Below are 8,875 nucleotides of genomic sequence, written 5' to 3' on the forward strand. Positions count from 1 at the left end.
TTTGGAAAATATTCAAAACAAACCAAGTTGACAGCCAAATCAACGCTTAATTTCAGTTCAACTTGCTGATTTTTACTCTGCGGTAGTTAGGCGGCAATAATCTCCTGTCACTCACAGCGAAGGAGAAACGTGATTTTATCTCGCAATAAGCAATAATACATGCAGATAAAGAATGTTCGAAATAGATCTACGTGCGCATGTATTGCGTGTACGTACACGAAAAAGATTGAGGTTAAATTTTGTTGTGTCATTCGAGCTGTCACCTTCGGCGTGCTAACATCGTGTCGAATAAGTAGCTCTCGCGAAAAGTTAATTTATTATCGCTCCCGGTGTGTTCGCCAGCACCCTGGGGAAAAGAAAGCAGTCCAAGCCGCCGCCGCTACCCGGCGAAGGCTCACCCGCACGGGACAGTTCATCGCAGATCCTGCAGCGGGTGAACTACAAAAAGGTCCGCAAACAGCAGCAGGAAATCGCCGTGACGACCCCGCTTTCAAGGCGCCATCGAAGAAATTCGCTCGGCGGAATCTCGTCGACTTCGGACCAGCTCAACAATCATCGTCCTGGCACCCAACCCGGAGGAGGCACTGGTGGTTTCCCGACGTTTAACCAGTACGAGGCGCTCGACTTCGACATCTCCGGCGACGATGAGGAGAACAACAACAATGGCGGCGATGGGGAAACTGCTGCCGCTGGTAGTGGTGCTGCCGTTGGTAGTGTTGTGAAAAACCCGGTCCCTGTACCCACCAAGGTGAGATGTCCGCCGATCTTTGTCTACGGTTCCAGTGTCCCGGCACTCAACCGGCTTTTGTCAACAACCCAGCTGGGCATCGACGACTACCACCTGCGGGTAAACAAAGGCCACATCCAGATCAGGGTGTCGACTAAAATTCACTTCACTGCTGTGGTGAGTAAATTGAAAAATTCCGACGTCCAGTTTTATACGCACGGAACCAGCGACGAAACACCGGTAAAAATTGTTCTTTCCGGGCTGCCTGTGTTCCCCGTCGAAGACGTGAAACTGGAACTCGAAAGTGTTTTTCTGCGCCCCACCAGCGTCCGCCAGATGGGGAAGTCGAAACACGGCGACTACGCGCTGTACCTGCTGCAGTTCGAGAAAGGAACGGTGAAACTCCAGGAGCTGCAACAGATCAAGGCCCTGTTCAACGTCATCGTTCGCTGGAGGCACTACTCCAAGAAGAAGTCGGATGTTGTCCAATGTTTCCGGTGCCAGCAGTACGGGCACGGGATGAGGAACTGCCATCTGGAGGCCAAGTGCGTGAAGTGTGGCGAGCGCCACCAGACGACCGCATGCGTACTCCCCGCGCGAGCCGACGTCGTGGTCAACGACGACCGCTCACAAATCCGCTGTGCTAACTGCAGCCAAAACCACACAGCGAACTACAAGGGTTGCCCCACCCGCCTCAAGTACCTGCAGGACTTGAAGGCCAAGAAGAAGACGAGTCCCGCCAGCAGAAGCAACGCTCCGAAGGTGTCTGCAGTTCCTGCGCCTGCCCCCAGGCCACTGGGAGGCGACTTGAGCCAGCTGCTCGGCAGCATCGCGAATCCTGGGGTCTCGTACTCGCAAGCCGTGCAGGGCCAGCCTGAGTCGTCAACCTTGTTCACCGTCGAGGAGTTCATGTGCCTAGCCAGTGAACTCTTCACTAGGCTTTCGAATTGCCAGTCGAAGGCCATGCAATTCCTCGCCCTCAGCGAGCTCATTATCAAGTTTGTTTATAATGGCCAACCTTAGCTCGCTGAAGGTGATGAATTGGAACTGCCGTTCCATCCGCAACAAGGTTGTGGAATTTTTCCACTTCCTCGAAGCTCACGAAATCGACATCGCTGCAATCACGGAGACCTGGCTGCAGCTCAACAACTCGGTGTACCACGAAAACTACACCATTGTTCGCGCGGACCGTAACTCGCTGGATGCTGCTCGAGGGGGAGGAGTTGCACTTCTGGTGCGTAACGGGATAAAGTACTCCAAGCTCGAAACTTCGACCCGGGCAATCGAGTCCGTTGGGGTCACGATCAATGTGGATCCCGCACCAGTGAACATCGTTGCTGTTTACTACCCTGGCTCGACACGCAGGGCAACGCTTTGTCAGTTCCGACGCGAAATACGGCAGCTCAGCAGCATCGATGGATCAGTCTTCCTGGTGGGTGATTTGAACGCGCGGCATAGGATGTGGAACTGCACCAGGGCCAACAAGGCAGGACAAATACTGCACCAAGAGTACGAGTCCAAGGACATCTACATACACGCTCCGGATACTCCCACCCGCTGCCCCGCTGGACGAGGGAGGCCTTCCACGTTGGACCTGGTCATCTCTAACAACCTGGTGCAGATGTCGAAGCCGATAACGCACGTCGAACTGTCGTCGGACCATCTGCCGGTCACCTTTACGATCGACGTTGACATTCCAGTTGCCCCGGCTGGAAGACTCGTTCGATGCTTCGACAGAGCGAATTGGAGCACATTTGCTCGCTCGATCGAGCGGGAGGTCGACCTTAACGCAAGCTGGATCAACGATCTGGATCGCTCGGAGAAAATCGACGACGCCATCGACAAGTTCACCGCCATCCTCAAAGCAGCTGAGGAAGCCGCTGTCCCTTCGCGTAGGATCCTACCTCAGAAGAAGGACATTCCCGACGAGCTGAAGCTGCTAATCCGGCTGAGGAACGTGCGGCGTAGACAGTTCATCCGAAGACGGGACCCGCTCATCGGAGCGGTGGTGACCCACCTGAACAATGTCATCAGCACCAAAAGCGCCGAACACCGCTACAAAAATTTCGGCTCCTTGCTAAGGACGCTGGACAACGGCAGCAACAAGTTCTGGAAGCTTACCCGCAACCTCCGGAACACGGTCAAGTACAGCCACCCGCTGAACGTCAACGGAGACCTCGTAGCGAGCCCTTCAGCGAAAGCCGAAGCGCTCGCGAGTGCATTCGCCGCTGCCCACAACAACGAGCAATCAGGTGATCCCGAAACATCGGCCGCTGTGGAGAACGCGCTTAGCCACATCCGAGCGACAACTCCTCCCGTGCCTCCGGCCGCCCTTGTCAAGCCGAAAGAGGTCAAGGCGATCATCAGCAAGCTCAAAAACCGGAAGTCTCCTGGGCAAGATGGAATCCGGAATACGTGCCTCAAGCAGCTGCCAAGAAAAGGGTTGGTCGTCCTGACCAAAATCTTCAACGCTTGCCTGGCCTTGGGCTACTTTCCGGCCGGCTGGAAACACGCGAACGTGATCGCCATCCCAAAGGCGAACAAGGACATAACCAATCCAGGTAACTACCGCCCGATCAGCCTTTTGAGCAGCCTAAGCAAACTCCTGGAACGGGTGATCCTCGCCCGGATAAACCGTCACCTGGAGACGGAGCAACTCATCCCACACGAGCAGTTCGGCTTCAAGCCGGGGCACTCAACGGTGCACCAACTCGCCCGTATCTCGGAGATGGTGAAGCGCGGCTTCCTGGCGGGGAAATCGACCGGCATGATCCTTCTCGACGTCGAAAAGGCCTACGACTCCGTGTGGCAGGACGCCGTGGTCTACAAGCTCTACCGCTCGAACCTCCAGCCGTTCCTGGTCAAGATCGTCGAGTCGTTCCTGACAAAGCGGTCGTTTACGGTGACGGTGAATGGCGAGCGTTCTTCCGTCCACAACATCCCCTTCGGCGTGCCCCAAGGATCAGTGCTGAGCCCGACTCTCTACAACATCCTTACCTCCGACGTGCCGATGATCGATGGAGTGTCGTACGCATTCTTTGCGGATGACACTGCATACTTGGCATCGGATAAGGACCCGAAGATCGTCGTCACCCACCTACAAGCGGCACAGAACAACCTCGAGGAGTTTCAGCGGAAGTGGCGCATCAAGCTGAATGCTGGGAAAACCCAGTCCATCTTCTTCACCAGGAGGCGTGCTGCTCGGCACCTTCCCCGCAGATCGATCAGCGTCAACGGCCAGCCTGCAACGTGGGACGACGAAGTCACGTACCTGGGTGTGGTGCATGACAAGAAGCTAAAGTACGACAAGCACGTGAACTACATCATCGGGAAGGTGGATCGGTCCACCAAAGCGCTCTACTCCCTGCTGAATCGGCGGTCGAAGCTGAGCATCAAGAACAAGTCGCTAGTGATAAAGTGCATCATCCGTCCAATGCTGACCTACGCTGCTGCGGTCTGGGGCAACTGCGCCAAATCGCACCGAAAGCGACTCCAGGTGAAGCAGAACAAGCTGCTCAAGATGGTGCACAACCTGGACCCGTGGTACCCGACCGACGATCTACACAAGCTGGCCGGCGTCGACACCATCGACGCAAGCATCGAAAGGGCAACGAGAACCTTCAGGACTTCATGTGGGATGTCAACGAATCCGCTCATCGAAGCACTCCTCCGTCAACAACTGTGATATTAGTTTTTAATTTTCAATTCAATTCGGTTTTATTAGTGAATAATCATGTTACAATTAGTTCATTCGCAGTACATTACAGAGTTTTGGAGTTCCTTTCAGCTGTGTGTTAAATCTCAATCCACTTTGGAACGATTATTGCTTATGACTAAGAGATTACCAAAAGTAAGAAAAAATTTAGAAAAAACTTACTGAAATTGCAAAGGAAAGGGGATAGAAATAGAAAAAGCTTAAACTAGATCACAGTTTTTTTTATCTATTGTAGATGTGCTTAATCATTAGCTCCCCGAGGGCCAGAAATTGCTCCGCCTTGTTACGGCAGGTCCGGAACCGCGTCATCATCTCACCCGCTAGAGCAAAAAACTCCGGCAAGGTGAAGAGATCTTCTCCGGTTACTTCTTGCTGGGCCGCATCGCCGCTACCGGCAGCGACCACGCTGGCGAACGATCGCCCCCATCCAGGAGGGAACGCTGAGTTGTCCGCTGGAACCGTACGCTGTCCAGCTGCAGGAACGGTTGCGCTCGTATTCCGCTGAGAAGGGTGGGCTGCTGCTTTCTTCTTCCTCTTTTCCTGCTCCTCGAGGTACGCCTTGCGCGCGACGCATCCGCGGTAATTACCGGTATGGTTGCCGTCACAGTTGGCGCACTTAATGCGCGCCTTGGTGTGCTCTGCCTTGTCCCCCAAGTCCGCCTTGCACGGCAGTGCACACTTCTCCGAGAGGTGTGTTTCACCGCACTTCACGCAGCGGGGCGGGAGGTTGCAGTTCCGCGAGCCGTGGCCGAACTTCTGGCAACGGTGGCATTGCGCTACGTCCATTGGGTTTTTGGAGTAAAACCGCCAGTTTACCCAAAAACCGTCCAACGCCTTAGTCCGTCGCAGGTCTTGGATTTTGACGGTGCCGCGGTCGAAGTACAACAGGTACATTGTGTGCGTACCTGTGACTGTTGTCTTGCGCGAGAGCACTTTTATCTCCCGTGGCGTTATTCCGGCACCCGAGAGGTGTTCCTTCAGGTCGGCGATTGGGCGGTCTTGGTAGCCCTGCAGGACTACCTTAACCGCGGTCTTCTCAACTGGATCGAATGTGTAGAACTTGAAGTTGCTACACTTCAGTTCTTTCACCACCAGGTCGAAATTCTTTTTGTTGAAAGTAATCACTTGTACTTTCGATTTTCCAATTTTCAGACTATATTGGAGGCCTTCCAGCACTCGTCAACATCGTCCGCCAACGTATCCAAAACAAAAATTGGAGGTGGTCGCCGTTCCTTCGGAGAATTATCTTTTTTCGTCGTACTACCTTTTTTGCGTGCACGTCGATCATCGTCGTCGTCGTCGGTAGTGCTGCTACCGTCGGTGTTGTTGTTGTTGGTTTCCTCGTCACTCAGTCTCGCGAACTTGTTACTGGTGGGAATGTTGGCGGATGTTGATGCGCCACCGGTCGACAGATTGCCGGAAGTACCTGAGCGGAGTCTGCTTCTTATAGGGCTGCGATCCTGGACACGGTAATTAGCGTGCAATAACTCCGGATTGAAACCATCAGCGCACACGCTCCCCTGCGCGATGGCGGACGACGCGGCGGCGTTGTTTTGTTTACCTTTTTGCACTCGGCCGGTAGACGAACTTCGCGGGTTTTTCGAGGCCGCACTCGAACTGCCACGGCCACGGCCGGCCTTCGGCATGCTGGTGGAGCAAACTCGCGGGTAATCACGGTCGATTGCGGCGGAAAATTCGAAAAAACTTCTAGAGCTCTGAGCACTTAACTGCTGCTTGCTCTGGAGGATACACGCAGAATGTATTAGTTTTTAAGCCAAACATAGATCTAGGGTTTTTTCTCAAAATGTATTTTCCCTAAAAGAACACCCAGTTAGCAAAATCTAAACTTAGAATTATGTATCCTCCCTGCAAAGGCTTATGAATTGATCTCAGTTGAAAGGTTCTCCAAATCTCTGAATTGCAAATGTAACATCCTGGAGCAGAACTGTTAAATTCTAATAAAAACACAATTGAATAAATTTTGTTGTGTGCGTGAGATCGGGCTTAGATAACTCTATAGAAAAACCTCGAGAAAAACTAACCGCAGATTTCATCCTCGTTTTTCTCAATGTTTTGAAAAATGAGATTGGACGTTTTGCAATGTTTTGCACAAGTCTGCAGATGTTTACAAAACTACGTAGTTTTAAAATTATCCCTGCAATGTTGGTAACCAAAACAACCAAGCGATTTGGTAACCCAAACATGCCGCTCAAATGTCAAATATTCACGCGGCGCGGCATCTTCACGTCGCTCAAGTTGTCAAGGAAACTGGAAAATTATTTAACAAATTTGGAAAAAAAAGTAAGCTCGTTGTTTGTAAAGATCTGGAACAAGTCAGCAGATTTAAAAGACAGTTTGAGAAACGATGAAGATCGAAGAAGTGAAAAGTACGGTCAAAACTCAGCGGATTGCAGCGCACAGCCATGTCAAGGGACTCGGATTGGATGAAAACGGCGTCCCGCTCCAGATGGCGGCCGGTTTAGTTGGCCAGAAGGATGCCCGGGAGGTAATGGGGGTTGCTTGCTGGTTCTTTCTGTAATAATTAAAAATGGTCAATTTTTTGCAGGCCGCTGGAGTCGTGGTGGATTTGATCAAGACAAAGAAAATGTCCGGCAGAGCACTGTTGCTGGCCGGCCCACCTGGCACCGGCAAGACGGCCATAGCATTGGCGATTGCACAGGAGCTCGGAAATAAGGTTCCGTTTTGTCCGATGGTCGGCTCCGAGGTTTTCAGCAGCGAAATCAAAAAGACCGAAGTGCTGATGGAAAACTTCCGTCGTTCGATCGGTCTGCGCATCCGGGAGACCAAGGAAGTTTACGAAGGCGAAGTGACCGAGCTGACCCCGGTCGAAACTGAAAATCCGATGGGCGGATACGGAAAGACGATTAGCAACGTGATTATTGGGCTGAAAACGGCCAAGGGAACCAAACAACTGAAGCTGGATCCAAGTATTTACGAATCGCTGCAGAAGGAAAAGGTCGAAGTCGGAGATGTGATCTACATCGAGGCCAACAGTGGCGCCGTCAAGAGACAGGGACGAAGCGATACGTTTGCCACCGAATTTGATCTAGAGACGGAAGAGTATGTGCCGCTTCCGAAGGGCGATGTCCACAAGAAGAAGGAAGTAGTGCAAGATGTGACCCTTCATGATTTGGACGTGGCCAATGCGCGACCCCAAGGTGGCCAGGATGTGCTGTCAATGGTGGGCCAATTGATGAAGCCGAAGAAAACGGAAATTACGGATAAACTTCGCATGGAGATCAACAAGGTAGTGAACAAGTATATTGACCAGGGCGTCGCCGAATTGGTTCCCGGCGTTTTATTCATCGATGAAGTTCACATGCTGGACTTGGAATGTTTCACCTATTTGCACAAATCGCTGGAGTCGGCCATTGCACCAATTGTCATATTCGCAACCAACCGAGGTCGATGCGTCATTCGTGGTACCGACGACATTGTGTCTCCTCACGGAATTCCGTTGGATTTGCTGGACCGATTGCTCATTGTTCGTACCGCGCCGTACAACTTGACGGAAATTGAACAGATCATTCGTCTTCGGGCACAAACAGAGGGACTCAACGTTGAAGACACTGCCATTCAGGCTCTCAGCAAAATTGGAGGAAATACGACATTGCGGTATGCGGTCCAGCTTATGACGCCGGCTCATCAGACGTGTAAGGTCAATGGCCGAACACAAATCACCAAGGATGATATTATGGACGTCAATTCACTTTTCCTGGATGCTAAGAGATCCGCCAAATATTTGCAGGAAGAGAACACAAAATATATGATGTAAGCACACTTCACCAAACTATTACTATGTCTCACCTTGACCCGATATGAACTAATAAATGTTAAAGGAGCTAAACTTTTCTATTCGTTCAAAACAATTTGATTGACCATAAAAAGGCAGCGTTTCAAATACGGTCCAGACTCAATGCAGACTTATCCCAAATTTGGGTTATCATATGCGGAACAGTGTACGGATTTCCCAATGCTTAGAAAAACGATAGTCGATTCACATTTACCTTCACTTGAAAGATTTTCTTGTGATCTTTTGATTGATGTATCGACCGTTTGCAAATTCTAACGTTTTATGACATAAATTTGGAACACTTTCGTTTCTTTATGTACTCTCCATTTTCCATTTCAATCAGCTTAGAACACCATATGCGATACCCGTGCTGTGTGTGTGTGTGTGTGTAGTCCAATCCAATACCCGCTGGCCGGCAGCGAAATTATGGGAAAGTATAATTGACTTGGGTTATGCTGACACAGCTTATCTCAGTCCCGGGTATTAGGTGGTGACAACCCTCGCGCTGCTTCCAATGACCCATTTCAGAATGGCAGAGATCCTAGCGGCCCAATTCCGAGGTCATTGGGCATTGTCTGGCCCCGCCTAAACAAAGAACAAGAACCAAATGGATTCTCGA

The 8,875-nt window shown here is 51.4% G+C and overlaps 1 protein-coding gene across 1 annotated transcript; it reads left to right on the plus strand.

The window, feature by feature from the left end:
- The first annotated feature begins 6,654 nt into the window (after positions 1-6,654).
- Positions 6,655-8,310, plus strand: LOC120429499 (ruvB-like helicase 1). The gene is made up of 2 exons (XM_039594571.2): positions 6,655-6,948; positions 7,009-8,310. The coding sequence occupies exons 1-2, from the start codon at positions 6,808-6,810 to the stop codon at positions 8,236-8,238; spliced, it is 1,371 nt and encodes a 456-aa protein (XP_039450505.1). The 5' UTR covers positions 6,655-6,807; the 3' UTR covers positions 8,239-8,310.
- Positions 8,311-8,875: the final 565 nt, after the last annotated feature.

This window comes from Culex pipiens, chromosome 1, assembly GCF_016801865.2.
Source record: "Culex pipiens pallens isolate TS chromosome 1, TS_CPP_V2, whole genome shotgun sequence".
NCBI classification, from domain to species: domain Eukaryota; kingdom Metazoa; phylum Arthropoda; class Insecta; order Diptera; family Culicidae; genus Culex; species Culex pipiens.